At 44.0% G+C, this 16,401-nt stretch overlaps 1 protein-coding gene across 1 annotated transcript in view; it reads left to right on the top strand.

Annotated features, from left to right (window-relative positions):
* The window catches only part of SOS2 (SOS Ras/Rho guanine nucleotide exchange factor 2), an 82,923-nt gene that overhangs the window by 13,609 nt on the left and 52,913 nt on the right, over positions 1-16,401 (top strand). The window contains exons 3-6 of the mRNA XM_039537344.1: positions 2,295-2,426; positions 5,503-5,667; positions 6,168-6,371; positions 7,957-8,100. Coding sequence (XP_039393278.1) covers positions 2,295-2,426; positions 5,503-5,667; positions 6,168-6,371; positions 7,957-8,100 — 645 coding nt within the window. The remainder of the gene's footprint in view (positions 1-2,294; positions 2,427-5,502; positions 5,668-6,167; positions 6,372-7,956; positions 8,101-16,401) is intronic.

The following is a 16,401-nucleotide window of genomic DNA, read 5'->3' as shown; positions in this document are numbered from 1 at the left end:
CAGGAATGAGTTAAGGTCTATTTGTGGAGATCACTCTGCCACCAGACCCCTGAAACGTAAATCTGGAGATTGTTTGCTGTACACCTCAGCTGTTCTCAGTTGTCATGCTAGACTACAAGGAGAGCAGTGATCTAAAAGCCTATTCATGCAAATATCTACACATGCAAGTAGCTCCCATTGGAGTAAATGGACTATTTGAATGTAAAGTTAAGCATGTGCATAAGTGTAAACAGGAACAATCCCAAGGTACCCAAGACCCAAACCATAAAGGGCTTAATAGATTAGAAACAACACTTCCAGTTGTTTCCAACTATAAACAGGAAGCCAGTGCAGTCTTAAGCCCAAGTGTCACATGCACTCTGTGAGATGAACTGATAAGTCAGTGGACAGCTATGTTCCACATTACCTCGTTTTCTGGGGGACTTTCAGGGGCAGTCCCAAGTGAAGTTGATTGTGGTAATCCAGTGTAAAGGTCACAAAGCTGTGGATAGCAGTGGCAAGGCTTGCATCCAAGAGGAAAGGTTGCAATCTGTTTACCTGGTATAGGATGACAAAAAGGACTGTTAGCCAGTATTGCCATGTGATCATTTAAAAGAACTTTGAATCTAGCAAGACTTCCAGATTATACACCTTCCTGTCAAAACATGGGCAAAAGCCATTTATTGAGGGGACACATCAACTCAGTCATCTCCTGGATGATTCCTGCAGCTAATGAGTAAAAGCTGTCTTGTCTGAATTGAGCTTCAGCCATCTAGCCCTCATCTAGATGTCAGTCTTGACTAGACACTGGGAAACCTGTACCATTCAGCTCTGGTGACAGTTGTAAAGTAGAGTTGTATGTTGGCACCACAGCCCAAACCATGTGTCACATCTGATGTTGAGGCAGATGGGAATAGCACCCATCTTGCAGCACCCCACGTGAAGGCCCCTGGGGAAGAAGAGCAATTGCCCATGACTACCTTCTGGGCCCACGGAGAAAGGAACAGAGCTTTTCATCAGTGTTCAGTTCCTACTTCTATCACAGACTCTCAGTGACTGTGGACAAGTTACATCTCCTCTCTGTGGTTTAAGGTAGTGGTGCCCAACCTTATTACACAGGATGGCCACGTAACCCTAAGCCAGAGTTCCCCAAACTGAGGGGAGCAGAGGAACATTTGGGGGGGGCACGGCAGAACCTGGACCAGCCCCCATAGGGGCAGGGAGAGAGCACTTCTCACCTCTGCTCTGGCCCTGGCTTGCAGCTCTGTACCCAACCTCGGCCCTGCCCCCAACCTCAGTCCCTGGCTCCGGCTCTGTTCCCAGCCCCACTCGAGCTCCAGCCTCGGCCCCCTTACTCCACTTACCCCCTCCCCACCCCCTGCTCCCGGCCCTGGCTTGGGGGGGCATGGACAGGGGTAAGGGGGTGCATGACCCTGAAAAGTTTGGGGATCACTGACAAGCACAACCTTCTGTGGGCCAAACAGCTTCTACATCTTGCCTTGTACAAACTAAAATTATGTAAACGTGATGACAAAACGCTAATGAATCAGCCATTAGTATATTGTGTTGAAGCAGGCTGCGGGCCTTATGAAATGCTGTGGTGGGCCGTAGATTGGGCACCTCTTCTTTAGGGTATGTCTACACAACAACTAGACACCTGTGGCTGGCCTGTGCTTGCTGACTGGAGCTCACAAGGCCCATGCTGCGGGGCTGTTCCATTGCTGTATAGACTTCTGGGCTTGGGCTGCAGCCCGGGCTGTAGGACCCCACAGAGTGGGAAGGTCTCAGAGCCCAGGCCTGAACATGGACACCACAAAGAAACAGCCCTGCAGCCCAAGCCCCGCGAGCTCGAGTCAACTGGCACGGGCCAGCCATGGGTTTTACTTTGCTTTGTAGACAGTCCCTTAATTCCCCATCTGTAAAATGGGAACAATATCCCTTTGTCTTTTCCATTTAGACAGAGAGCTCTTTAGTATCCTCTCCTACTGTGTTTGTACAGTGCTCAGTATGATTGGGCCCCTGTCAGTGGGAACCTCAAAGTGCTGTCATAATGCAAAGAACAAAGGGCAGGGAGGACTGTTCTGAGGCGAGATTTGAAAGGATGCTTGTTCTGTGGGGAGTAGAAGACTGTTCAAGGCTTAGAGGTGGGGCTGCATGAAAGGAGAAAAACCAAAGATTAAGAGACAGAGAGAAATAGAGCAGTTAGAAGCAAGGAAGTGATGGGGTACAAACATTAATAGGGAAATTAGATGAGTGACTGTTTTGCAAGCGTCTGTATGCTGACTGGTTAAACTGCGTTTCTTATGTTTGAGCAGGAGCGAGTTCAAAAGACATTTCCTCATCCAATCGACAAGTGGGCTATTGCTGATGCACAGTCTGCTATAGAGAAACGAAAACGAAGAAACCCTCTCCTACTACCTGTGGACAAGATACATCCCCTATTAAAGGTATTTTAGAGAAGTCTAAGAGTTAATTTTTACTTTATGCTGTGTTTTGCTTGTTTAGCCTAGTATCTTTAAATATTTCTTTTTAATTTGTGTGTAAACTATCATTGAAAAGACAAATCCAGATCAGTTTCTGATGTTGATTGGAAGAGTAAAACTAGCCATTTTAGTATACTGGATTTACGTAAATGTAGCACTAAACCAAACTTTTGAATCTCTCTTGTTGTAGACTTTATTTATTAAAGTGCAGTTCTACTCTGAAACACACATGCTGGAGGAACAGGCAGCTAGTGAGTTCACCACCTTCCTGGGGACAGTAGGGTCGGGCTCCAGCCCTGGCACGGCAGGCAGCAGGCTCTGGCCATGGAGCTCCAACACCCAGCTGTGGGGCTCCCCTCTCCCCATCACCCCTGGCCTATGCCAGCCCATCATGCATTCCCCCCGTCTCCCAGTTCCCCCCATCGACGACCCCATCCAAGGCTTACTTCGTCTCTGGGCTTGCCAGGACTGAGTAAGTCTACTGCTGTGAAAAGTGATATTTGTATGTTTGTTAATATCACTTTTCACAGAGCAGACTTACTAGCTAACAGATCTTTTAAAAAAAGCGAAAAAAACAACAACAAAAAAGACAAGAACTTTCAGAGCACCTTATTTGTGTTTCTATTCTGGTTCAGTAAGAATAGAGACAACTGTACATTATTTTTATTATTGAGTCTTCAAAAAGATTCAATAAATTACAATGATTTAGACATGTATATGTGCATATTTATTTATTTTTCCTAACGTTAATCAAGAATTTTAGGAAAAATTGTCAGTGCAGCTACCAACAAGAATTGGTAGCCACAGTTTGAGGCCACCAAAAAATTTGTTATGAGAACCCCTGGTCTAACATACCTCACATCAAACTTAGTGGCAGGAAAAATTCTTGTTTGACTTACGCTTCTTAACTAGTAGTGCCACTGGTTAAATTAGAAGAAACCATGAAAGCCTGGAAGTTCAATTTCTTTGGCATACTGTTGATTTTTCAAGTGAGGTTTTTTATTGAAGCCTAGGTTTATCCTGAATTAGTTTTACAATATCCACTGATTTATCATCTTTAAGTCAATCTTTTAAAATGCAAAAGTTTCTCCCTATTAAGGTATTATGTGGGTGTTTCTTTTTAATTTGTGTGTAAACTATCATTGAAAAGACAAATCCAGATCAGTTTCTGATGTTGATTGGAAGAGTAAAACTAGCCATTTTAGTATACTGGATTTACGTAAATGTAGCACTAAACCAAACTTTTGAATCTCTCTTGTTGTAGACTTCATTTATTAAAGTGCAGTTCTACTCTGAAACACACATGCTGGAGGAACAGGCAGCTAGTGAGTTCACCACCTTCCTGGGGACAGTAGACCTTGTGTAAGATGGTAGCATTGCTTAATAAAGTTAGCACCTAGCATTAAAAAAAAAAAAAAAAAAAGACAGCAGATATATATTCGATACCAGGAAGACTTGAGGTCTTTTCAATCTCTCTCTCTGGAATAATAATCAGACTCCTATCTATCGAGTGTAATATCTTAGTTTACGACAGTGGTTGGGGGTGGCTGTTGAGAAGGAAAACCTAGCAGCTCTGAATAATGCTTTTCTTTTTGGAGATTACTCATTACTAAGGCTAAGATTTGTCATGGATATTTTTAGTAAAAGTCATGAACAAGTCATGGGCAAAAAAGAAAAATTAATGGAAGCCGTGACCTGTCCGTGACTTTAACTAAAAATATCCATGACAAAATGGGGATCTTCGGGTCCCCACACCACCTGAAGTGGGGCTAGGAGCTGCCTGCAGTGCCTGGTAGCTGCAGGGTATCCGTGCCACCTGCAGCTCTGGGGGTCCCCTGCCTCCCGTGTTGGCCGGGGCTGGGGGGGTTGCCCCGCCCTTCCCTTGGGGTTGGGGGGTTGCCCTGCTGCCCATGGCAGCTTAGAGCTCCAGGGGCCGCCAGAGGCACCACGGGTACCCTGTAGCTCCCTGCCCCTGCGAGCAGTGGGGGACCCTACAGCTTCTGCCCGCCACAGGCTGAAGTCACGGAGGTCGCTGGAAGTCATGGATTCTGTGACTTCCACGACCTCCATGACTAAATCATAGCCTTACTTGTTACACCTGTAAAATCAGCTAGTGGGCAAATGTATAGGACCGTAGTAGCTGGTTTTAAATGATGCGTCCCAAAATATATGATGGCATGATATCATTAATCTTGTATTACTAAAATGCACAAGCCTATCTGTATTTATTTATTCATGATGGTCCTATCACAAATAGGCAAAAGGTGTGGGTGAAGTAAACCCTCAGCCGAATATGAAAAATATCCTGCTGTTTGAAATGTTTTCAAAAGTGGAACAATGTCTTCCCTGTTTTTCTCTTCTACTCCACTTTCTTTTCTTCCAAAGCTTAATTAATCCCTTCATATTAATTTGAGTGTAAGTATGTAACTTCTTCAGTTGCACACACGTTTTGTCTGAACACTTCACTTAATTCCTATTTAAGGTTATATAAAATGGCCATACTGGGTCAGACCAATGGTCCATCTAGCTCTGTAGTCTGTCTTACGACGGTGGCCAAATGTTCTAGGATAATGGATGTGGTAATGCAAGGGGGCAAGAGCCTGCAAGAGATTAAGAGCATCCCATTTTTAATTCTGTGAAAGCCTACACATTTCCTTTTACATTTTTAATGCAAAGAATCCTTTTTTCCTCCATTTTCCATGTGTAGGCTCTCATCCTGCAAGGATTTAGGCGTGCTTAATTTTAAGCCCATGAACAGTCCCACTCAAGTCATTTAATTTTAATGGGATTTGAAAAGCCATGTTTCTGTAGCAGGCAAAGTGTGACAGTGGCATGTTTCTAAGATCTTCCTTGGTGAATATTGTTGGCCACAGACTCCCGTTTTCTGTTCTGTGGTCTGGCTACTGCAGCTGCGTGTTAGCAAAGCAAATATCCTTTTGTTAAAAATGCTAATATCTCACTATTTCCAATATGGTGCTCAATGTCAGAATAACTTTCAGGCATGACTATGATTTTACTGTGTTTTGTTTTCAATTTGCAGGAGGTTCTAGGCTATAAAGTAGATTATCATGTCTCTCTTTATATTGTGGCTGTTTTGGAATACATCTCCGCTGACATTTTGAAACTGGCTGGAAATTATGTTTTCAATATACGACACTTTGAAATCTCCCAGCAAGACATTAAAGTGTCTATGTGTGCTGATAAGGTAAGAAATAATTGATTTGCTATACTGATGTTTAATTGGCTTAACACTTCATTTAAAACCATTGTCCTTTAGTTCCCAACTGCATCATCCTGTTATGATTCTCATTATTATAACTCCTCTTTGTAATGGTAGATTCTCCACTCTGTGGTTTAGGAAAAAATAGTCTTTCTAGTTTCATCTTTATTAAATTGTTCAGAAACCTTTTTTGTTGAATTTCAGTTATCTTCTTCATCAGGCAAAAGCTTTTGCAAGATGCCTTCTGTTCTTCTGAATCCATCTTTCGCAAATCCTAACTTGTTTTCCTGCTGAACTAAATTATAAAAAACACAGCATTGGCAGTTGATCCTGCCAAAGATTCAACATTGCTACCTCCTGATTTTTATTACAGAAAGTGTTGTGTTAAATACAGTTCACTAGTTTTTGAACAAATTGAGACCATTGAGTTTGAATGAAAGATAGAAATCAGACTTGTATAAAACTTGTCTTTCGCTCTTTGCTAGGTTTTGATGGATATGTTTGATCAGGATGTTATTGGTTTGGTTTCGCTGTGTGAAGATGAGCCCTCTTCTTCAGGTGAACTCAATTACTATGAGCTAGTGAGAACTGAAATTGCAGAAGAAAGACAATATCTACGGGAGTTGAATCTGATAATAAAAGTGTTTCGGGAAGCTTTCCTGTCTAACAGAAAGTTATTCACACCTTATGTAAGTCCCTTTTTAATAGATTACTGTTTTAGTGCTTAAATACTTGCATATCCATTTTCAACTGCAATTTAGCAAATTTACATTGGCTGTAGCAGATTAGGTGAAATTTGGCTTGAAGTATCCTAGTCTATAACAGAAGTGGTGACTGGTGCCTGAAATAAGAGGGAGGGACTGCAGGTAGCAGTCTTAGATGAATATTCTCAGACCAAGGTTTAAAAAGCAAGGTTCCCTGTTAGATGCAAACAATAGTTATAGTGCCAGATGGTCATGTGGGTAGAAAATCTGATCCTTATGCAATTATGCACCTGCGCTTTACCAGGCAAGCAGCAAAGCAGCAGATGGAGGAGCTGTGGTTCCTAGGAAAGAGAGTACTAGGAAGAGGGGCTGCAGATGTCTCTCAAAAAAAGGAAGATGTGAAACCTTGGTAATTTATCTTAATTGACAGGGAAAGGGGAGAATTGATAAGGGGGTGGAGAGAGATTTGGGGGCTAGGGTGTGGGCAGGGAGAGATGGGATGAGTTCCTGAGCATTGCGTGGAGTGGGGCAAGGCTGGAGGTAACTGGAGAAGAAACTGATGTCAGTCAGAGGTTGGAGTCAAGGGAAGGGTGCTTTCCAGATGGTGGGTTGGGGAAGACTGCCCAGTTGGGTGTGTGTCTGAGATATGGGACACTAAAAGCAGGACTTGAAAAAGGAAGCTGCCACTTCCCTCTCCAAGCCCAGCTGGTATTCTGAAAAAGTGACTGCATAGCTTTGATCATTGGGACCTGAGCTGGAGGCTGTTTTTAAATTTTCACTTCAGTTTAAGTTCAGAGACAGAAAAGAGCAAGGAGGGTGATGGAGGGGAAATAATGACAGCTTTAAACTGCTCCTCACCTCCTGATTGTGGCCTGTTAGTGTACAGGCTAAAGAAGTTGGACCCCATTGTCCTACCCAGTGAATAATCCGTAGCCTCTCACAAGAAACACTGCTCTTGAACGCTGGATTGGATACTGCACCATGCTCTTGGACATTTAAAAGTAAAAATCGTGCAATATTGGATCAAAGTGAATATGCCCAAGCATGATTGCTCAGCCTGAATTGACGCCTAGAACTTGACTTCCTTTCCCCTCTCTTTCTGTTGTCTCATCCCTATTTAGGGTATGTCTACACTGCACGTTCCTTATGGTGGAATGTAGAGCAGAGGCACGGCATAGACATGTAGACAGTGAGACACTGCTTAGGCGAGTAATGACAGACCTGAATCCTGTGGGTATACCCTACATGGCTTTCTCTACACCCAAACAGTGCCTCCTCTGTCTGCACTGCTACTTTTAGCAATGCAGATGAAAGCAATGCAATGCTGCAGGGAAAGGCTCTGGCATGATGGAGGTAGCACAAAAATGCTCCAGCAGTGGGGAGAGGCTCCGCCAGGGTGGATGCAGTCTGTTTTCACTGCAGCGTGTAAGCTATATGTGCCTCACACACTTCTGCCAGTGTAGACAAGGCTTAGATAGCTCACACTTTTTATTTGAAACACTTGAATATCTGCAAAAGAGTAAAGGAAATTGTAACAAATATTACTAAAGCATAATTTTTGTTTTCTCAGGATATCGATACGATCTTTAGCAACATTTCAGATATTCATGAATTGACTGTGAAGCTTTTGGGGTTGATTGAGGATACTGTTGAAATGACAGATGAAAGTAGTCCTCATCCTTTGGCTGGCAGCTGCTTTGAAGATCTGGCAGAGGTGAGTTTCTAAAATCACTTCATAGGAATATTTTGTATCTTCATATTAAGCTAGTGTCCATGACTCTATATCTCTGTGGAATGGACAATAGAGGGCATGGTCTGCTCCTCCGAAAAAATAAAAACGTTTATGAGGTTCTGAACAGAGAACGATGATAGGGCAGTCATACAGAGCAATCTAGATTTCTTGGTAAGATGGGCCCATTCAAACATGCTTTTAATACAGACAGATACAAAGTCACGCGTCTAGAAACAAAGAATACAGGCCATGCGTGCATAATGGAGGGCTGTGTCTTGGAAAGCAGTGACTCTGAAAATGATTTAAGGGTCATAGTGGACAAGCAGCTCACCATGAGCTCCAAGTGTGATGATGTGACAAAAAGGGCTAATACAATCCTTGGATGTATAAACAAGAGAGTAGGAGTAAGGAGGTGATTTTACCTCTGTAGACGGCATTGGGAGACAGATACTAGAATACTGCATCCAGTTCTGGTGTCAAAATTTTAAACAGGAGGTTGGAAATTTGGAGAAAGTGCAGAACAGAGACACAAAAATTATTTGAAAGTTCCTTACAGTGAGAGACTTGGGGCTTGTCTACACAGGGACATTCAGGAAAATAATCTGAATTAATCAACAAGAACATTCTCCGACCGGCATGCACTGTGTGGCATACCCCAGTCACGTGTGCCCCCACTCTGAAAGAGGCAGAAAAGAGGTACTATGTCACACACACCCCAAAAAGGGGGGGGGTCAGAGTTTCTATTAAGTGGACTAAACAGTAGCATCCATGCTCCACCCCAACTGACAAGGAGGGCAAGAGATTGGATCTTATGGGCTGAAAGGTGTTCTCTTCAGCTGGCCTCTAGTTCCAGATCTCAAACTACCTGGCACTGATGGCAGAGTATGACTTCCTACACTATGGACAGATGGTGAAATTCATGGATAAGCTGCCTTCATAGGATTGTTCTGAATTCCAAGCAAATCTAGAGGAAGAAAAGTTGGTTGCTAAGTCCATACTTCAGGCTGCGGTTAATTCAGCAGACACATCCTCACGCATTTTGGCAACTGGAATCATCATGAGGAGTGTAACCAGGATTCCCTCCTCAGGTTTCCCTAGAGAAGTACAGAACCGAATTGAAGATCTGCCCTTTGATGAATCACACCTCTTCAGTCAAAAGATGGATGATTCCTTGCAGTCGCTAAAAGCTTCTAAAGCCAACTTGAAATCCTTAGGTATATACACGTCATTTCCAGAGTGAAAGTTTTATTGCCCATTGCCTGCAGAACTTCCCAGTTTTACCACCAACGCGCCACAAACCTCCCCAGAAATGTCCTAGAGCCCACAGTCCATCCACCTGTTCCGACAGTGCAATCCTCCACACAACACACTCATTTTGCGCTTAAACGATATTTCTGAGCTCAGCTAGAGAGCCATCAGCCACCCCTTTTGGGGGCTGTCTCAAACGCTTTCTGCCGGTATGGAGCATGATTACAATGGGCAAGTGGGTCCTGGATGTCATTCAGCGTGGCTATGCCATGAAGTTTATGGCACTATCTCCTCCATATCCCCCACCCTGATTCCGTTCCATGGGTCACTCTCACGACCGTGTTCTTACCCTAGAGTGGATTCCATCCTACAGAGAGGAGTAGTAAAGTCAGTCCCTGCAGCCCTTCAAGGCATAGGATTCTACTCCAACTACTTCCTGGTGCCCAAGAAAAAGGGAGACCAATCTTGGGTCTGAGACACCTCAACTGTTACGTTTGCAAACTGAAGTTCCTCATGGTCACACTTGCGGCTATCATCCCTTCGCTAGAAAAAGGCATGCGGTTTACAGCGCTCAGTATGCAGGATGCCTATTTCCATATTGGCGTATATGCAACCTAGAGTCAGTTCACCTCATGTTCACGGTGGGGCCCCAACACTTCCAATACAGGGTTCTCCTGCTCAGACTGCCCTACAAGTCTTCACAAAGATTTTCTCTGTGGTAGCAGCCCACCTTTGGCGACAAGGATTCCTTGTCTTCCCTTACCTAGACAACTGGCTACTGGCAGCATGGTCCAGAAAAGAGGCGAGCTTCTTCTACTCTTCTCCCTAGGAGTGAGCATCAAACACAATCACTAGAATTCATAGGTGCACGCATTGACTCAGTCTTCACATGCACTTATCTGCCAAAAGACATGTTCCAGAGCTTATTGGACTCGATCGCCTTAGTGACCTCCAGTCCCCCAGTCACAACCAGAACTAACCACAAATGGGAGTTGCACGACACGTAGTTGCGGACATTTTCAAATGCCTGGGAACCTGATCTGGGACTTCTTTGCATCTTGCACCAACACTAAGTGCCTCCACTACTGCTCAAGAGGAGGTCTCGGGACCCACTCACAGGGGAACACCCGGATCACTGACTGGTCGAACTAGATCAGCTACACCTTCACTTCGTTGTGACTCCTGCCACGCATTCTTCACAAACTCAGATGGGAGCAGGCGACGGTCATCCTGATCGCCCTATATTGGCCTCTCCAGTTTTGGTTCCCTCTTCTTCTCTGCATATCGAAGCATCCTCCACTCTTACTACCAATGTTTCCGAGTCTACTCTCACAACGCAACGGCAGGCTCAGACACCCCAACTCAAGGGTGCTCCATCTGACAGCTTGGTTTTTGGATGGACACCTCCGCTAGCGCAGGAATGCTCGCCGGTGGTCTTATACATCCTCTCCGATAGCAGAAAGGACTCGACAAGGCAATCGTACCAGGCCAAGTGGCTCATTTCACTGCCTAGGCCCAACACAGCAGGCTTGCCCCCAAGGCTGTGGGCATTCCCATGCTATTAAACTACCTTCTGTTTCTGAAGGCCTTGGGACTCACTCTCAGCTCCATCAAAGTGCACGTAGCGGCCGTTAGTACCTTACACCCTCCTGTGGAGGGGCATTCCCTCTTTACCCACCACTTGACTGCCAGATTCTGGAAAGGCCTTGTATGCAAATACTCTCCCATCCAGACTCTTGCTCCTCAGTGGGACCTCAACCTGGTCCTCACAGTACTAAGGGGCCCCCTTCTACTCCCACCCCCTCCCTTCAGTCTCTGGCCTCTTGCTCTCTTTTATCTAAGAAAGTAGCTTTCCTGGTTGCTATTACTTCTGCAAGGAGGGTTGGTGAACTGGGGGCTATGATGGCAAAACCCCCTTTCACCGCATTTCATAAGGACAAGGTTACCCTGTGCCTGCATCCCAAATTTATGCCAAAGGCAGTTTCTCGTTTTCACCTCAGTTAATCCATACACCGTCCCGTCGTCTTTCCCAAACCGCACACCTCAAATGAGGAACAGTGGTTTCACTTCCTCGATGTACATAGAGCCCTGGCCTTTTATCTACAAAGCCTTTCCAGAAGTCTTTGAGATGTGTGGTCCCTATGTGTATTCCAAACCCACCCTCCTTCCCCTCTGCTGTGGATTTGATAGGTCTGCGGTGGAGAAGGAACTAAAGAGACAGGCAGTTCCGCCCTGCCCTGTATCGCTTGGGCAAAACTACAAGGCAGTTCAAGGGCACATGTGTGGACTGGCGGATACAACTACTTTGGGAAGCTCCAGCTCCGGGCGCATGGCGCATTACCCTTAGTGGAATACAGATAGGGATCACGCGTCTCAAAAACTTCCAGTTACAGGTAGGTAACTTCCCCCTTACATCGGTATATGTGTCCCTCAAGGGTGTGAAAAATCCACACCACTGAGACACGTAGCTGTACCTACCTAAGTCCCAGTGCAGATAGTGCTAGAATTCTTCCATCAATCTTACTACAACCCCTTGGGAAGAGGGGGTGTTGATTACCTACACAGACAGGAGAACCCCTCCTGTCAGCATGGGTAGTGTCTACGCTGAAGTGCTGCTGCAGCGCTGCCGCTGTAGCATTGGAAGTGTAGACAAGCCCTAAGATGAGTTACGGCTGCTTTAATTCTGAATGAGAGTGCCCGCACAGGGGTTTAATGTGGTTTAACTAATCCACTTTGAAAATTAATTTCCTGAGTGTCGCCATGTTGACGAGCCCTTAAAGAGCTCAATCTGTTTAGTTCATCACAAAGAAGACTAAGAGGTGACTAGATTAGTGTGTAAGTACCTTCAGGGGGAAGAAACACTGCGCAGCAGAGCGCTCTGTAGTCTACCGACGAATGCCATAGCAGCTACCACTGGCTGGAAGTTAGAGCCAGAAAAATACAATTTAGGAATAAGGCAAAAATTTAACAGGGAGGCAGTTTGATCATTGGTACAAACTGTCAAGAGAAGTAGTGGACAGTCCGTCCCTTGATGTCTGCAAATCCAGACTGAATGCCTTTTTTGGATGCCTTAATCAAATGCAAGTTAGTGTGCTCAATGCAGAGGTAACTGGGTGAAATTCTATGGCCCTTGTTAGCCAGGAAGCCAGACTAGGAGGTGATGGTCCTTTCTGGTCTTAAACTGTGAATTCATTTATGAATGAATGAATTTCAAACTTAATAAATATTTCAGCCTATAGTTAGGCTTCTTTGCCATTATCTTTCTAAACAGGATAATTTTAGTGATTTCTTTTGCACTTCTGTGCTTTTAAACAATATATCTAGTTAAAAGTCAAATGAGAGCTCACTGCAAGTAGCAACTGGTCCAAGTAAAGGTTACAACGGTTCTTATGAAGAGCAGAGATTGTTTCTTTCACTTACCAATATGCCATAAAGACCTCTTATGATTTATGCAGTAAGCAAAGCCCTTTCAATGAAATACAGCCTGGATTTTTTTATATATTTCATTTAACTGAAAGTTCTTAATACAGTGAAGAAGTAATTATGAAACTTACATCTAGGAAAAAAGCAGGTTCTATATTTGAGAGTGTTGAATTTATTGGTAGGTAGGTAATATAGAGCAAGGTCACTTGGTAGGCTAGACCTGTTGTCTGAACGTTTCACACATTTTATGATACTTCCATTCTTGTGTAAAACATAAAAAAGAGATGCTTAGTGATAAAAACTAAAATACTTAGGTCATACAGCAGCAGGTATATTTAAAGTTGTCTTAAGCATTTCCATTATAAAAGCCCTATGATTTACTTATAAAGTTAAATCACGTTTTGGGCTGGTCTGTTTTCATAGGTAAATTTTCTTCTGCAAATCTTGTGCAAAAATGGGGTAGCATTTTTGAGATAAGGGAATAGAGAGGAAAGAAGCCTTTCCATTTTAAAAAGTTTTTCGCCTTTTTCTTTGGGTCTAATGTGTTGGTGGTTTGGGATAGAAAGTTTCTAGACAAGTGACATTTTAGAATCCTGGTGAAAACCTCTTTTTGATCACATATAATTTAAAAATTTTAATTTCAGTACATGTTGATATCTAGCTCAAATATTCTAAAGCAAACAAGGGCTGAAACATGCATGCATGAGTGTGGAACTTAAATTAATCATTTCTGTCTCATGGATATTGAATAAAACATGCCTTCAGAGGTGTATGTGATGATGTAAAATTCTGCTGTGTATGCTCTGTATACAAGCTGCAAATTCTCATAACTTTGTCAAATCAAAACCAGTTTTTTCCAAAACAACCACAACCATTGTAATGCTGAATGCAGCTTTCAGATATCAGTTAGTTTTGCAGTAGCCTTGCGCCAAAAGTGCCTGCAGCTTTTTTACACTTGCATTTTATGATTCTTCAAGTGGTGGTCCCTATATGTATTCCAAACATGGGTTTTCATGTGAGCCAGAGCCAGATGATTTTCGTAGCAGTGTCCGTTGTACGTAGCTTCGTGTCTCAAGCGATGCTATATTAGTTTGTGCGGGTCAACCTCTCTTCAGTTCCCTCTTACCGCCACATGGTTGGAGTTGGAATCTCTGTTCCTCCACAATCGTGGTTTCGCTACGAGAGCACTTTCATTTGCTTTTAAATAGTTCTTCTTGTTTTATTGTGAAGTAAAACAGTTAGTTATGTTGGTTGTTTTCTTAGCAGAAAAACAGTTGAAGGAATTTTGCCCAAACTTAAAAAAATAAAATCACTTTTGGGCAGAGACCATGAGTGGAAAATGCCTCAGTGGTGAAAATTTCAGAAAATTATGAGCATATGAACATAAAATGTTCTAATGCAGCTTTAGCTAGAGAAATCGTAACCAGACAGTAAGTACAGGAAATGTGTCTTCAAATATGTTGTGTGAATCCCACTGTCGTAGGTGCTCCTATGCCTCCTGCATGTGAGACTGGATTCTTTTGAATAGCAGTGCCTGTCTGGGCCTTGTGCAATGGCAGAAAGGGCAGAGCAACCACGGCCCTCCTTCAGTTCCCTTTTACCACCCATGACAGTGAGACGGAACCCAGCCGCTTTACGACCAGCTACTGCTACAAGGCTTCAAACTCACCCTTTCTTGGATAGTGTGGTGAAGAGAGAGTTTTCACCACTCTTCTCCCTTGTTTCCTTTAATTTGGACATTGCAATAAAAAAAAAATAGAGAAGAGACCCTGGTGTACCTCCCATATAATGGGGCAAGGTATTTTGAACCAACATGACAGACTCTAAACCAGTTGTTTTCAACGGTGATCAGTGGACCTTTGGGTGTCTGCAGACTAAGATTTCCAAAGGGTTCTGCACCCCCATTTGAAATTTTTTAGTGGTCCACAAATGAAAAACAGTTGAAAATCACTGCTCTAAACCCTGCTCATCCTATGATGGTCTCATCCTCCCTACTGACAGACACAGCTCTTGCCTGTTCTACATGGGGGAGTGCCATATCCCAAGGTGCTTGGTGTGCCAGTTGTTTTCCTCTAGAATCTGTAACTGTAGGGACTCATGGGTCACATTACATCTGCTTGAGTGATCCATGTGAGTCACTCAGACCCAGAGGAAGTGACAGCTATCAAAGTGGAACTAAAAGAGTCAGCATTAGCTACCACACTCCAAGAGCAGTTAGTGAAAGAGGCAACTAAGGGGACGCTGTCAAAACTGGCACCATCAGCTTTGATGTCCTCAACACCAGTGACCTCAGTGCTGACACCTTCAACATCAGAGTCTGTGGCCCAGGAGCAGAAGGACAACACTGAAACAATCCTGCATAGAGCATGAGCTCCAAGCAACACATGGGATCGTCCCACAAGGAGACTGTGAAACTTAATTCCAAGGAAAGAGTCCTGAAGTCTGCCAAGGTGGGAATGGCACACGGTAAAGAACCTTGGCAGCAACCCAGAACCCATATTGATACCCTCAACCAAACTGAGATGCCCCACTGGGTGGCCAACTCTCTCACTTTGTTCATGAAATATAATTTCCTTATCTGAAAGAGGGTCTCTCCCTTCTTGTGAAAGATCCACCCAGCTCACAGGAAATACTTGAGATTCATAGTGAGGCCAAATCACTGCCAGCAAAAGGTACTATTATTCAAACACTCCACAGCACTGAGAGTTTTTACAACGTGGCTAGCAGAGGTTGCAGCATACCTGAGAAGGCAGAGCATCCATGTGTATGCTTACCTGCATAACTGGCTGGTCAAAGGCAGATCCCAGCAAGAGACTGCAACAAACCTAGAATATTCTCCCTTCCTATTTGCCTGGAGGTCCTCCTAGTGAACTGTGATGCAGAGGATAGAGTTCATTGGAGTGATGGTAGACTCCAGGTCAGAGTGGGCATAGCTATTAGAGTTCAGGTTCCTGACGTTGTGATCACTATTACTTTTGAGATAAAATCAGACTACAGTGGTTACAGACTTGCCTTGGGTTGTTAAACCATATGCCAGAGTGTCATATATGTGATGCTGCTTGCCGGACTTCACCTGAGGCTGCTACTTCTTTGGGTCAAATTCATCTATTCCCCTCCAAGACATCGGATGGACAGTAATGTCTTGGGGCCGCCTCATACTGTTGCAGAGTTGACATGGTGCTGGACCCCAAAAAATTAAGCAGAGGGGGTATTGTTTTTGTTCCTCCTACTCAACAAAGACTTCAGTCACAGATGCATCAGGCAAAAGTTGTGGAGCCTACCTGGACCACCTGTGAATGCAAAGGATCTGGTTCCTGGAGAACATGGGAGTTCCCATAAACATCATGGAACTTAGGCCATCAGGCTGGCCTGTGTAGTGTTCCTGCCTGTCCTCTGAAATTCCACAGTGTAGAACCTGATGGATGCATAAACAAGGAGATGCATGCTTCTTGCCCCTCTGCCTGGAGGCCATCAAATTCTAGATATGGTGCCAGCAACAGGGGTAACCCCAATGGCTGTTCACTTCCCAGGAGTCAGCATTGACTAGAGACTTTGTGAGAAGATAACCATGCCAGTCATGAATGGTCACTGCAGAGAGATGATGTTGTGCCA

Source organism: Mauremys reevesii, linkage group 4 (assembly GCF_016161935.1).
Source record: "Mauremys reevesii isolate NIE-2019 linkage group 4, ASM1616193v1, whole genome shotgun sequence".
NCBI classification, from domain to species: Eukaryota; Metazoa; Chordata; order Testudines; family Geoemydidae; genus Mauremys; species Mauremys reevesii.
Note: the sequence above shows the minus strand (reverse complement) of the source record. Positions and strands in the feature narration are given on the sequence as shown.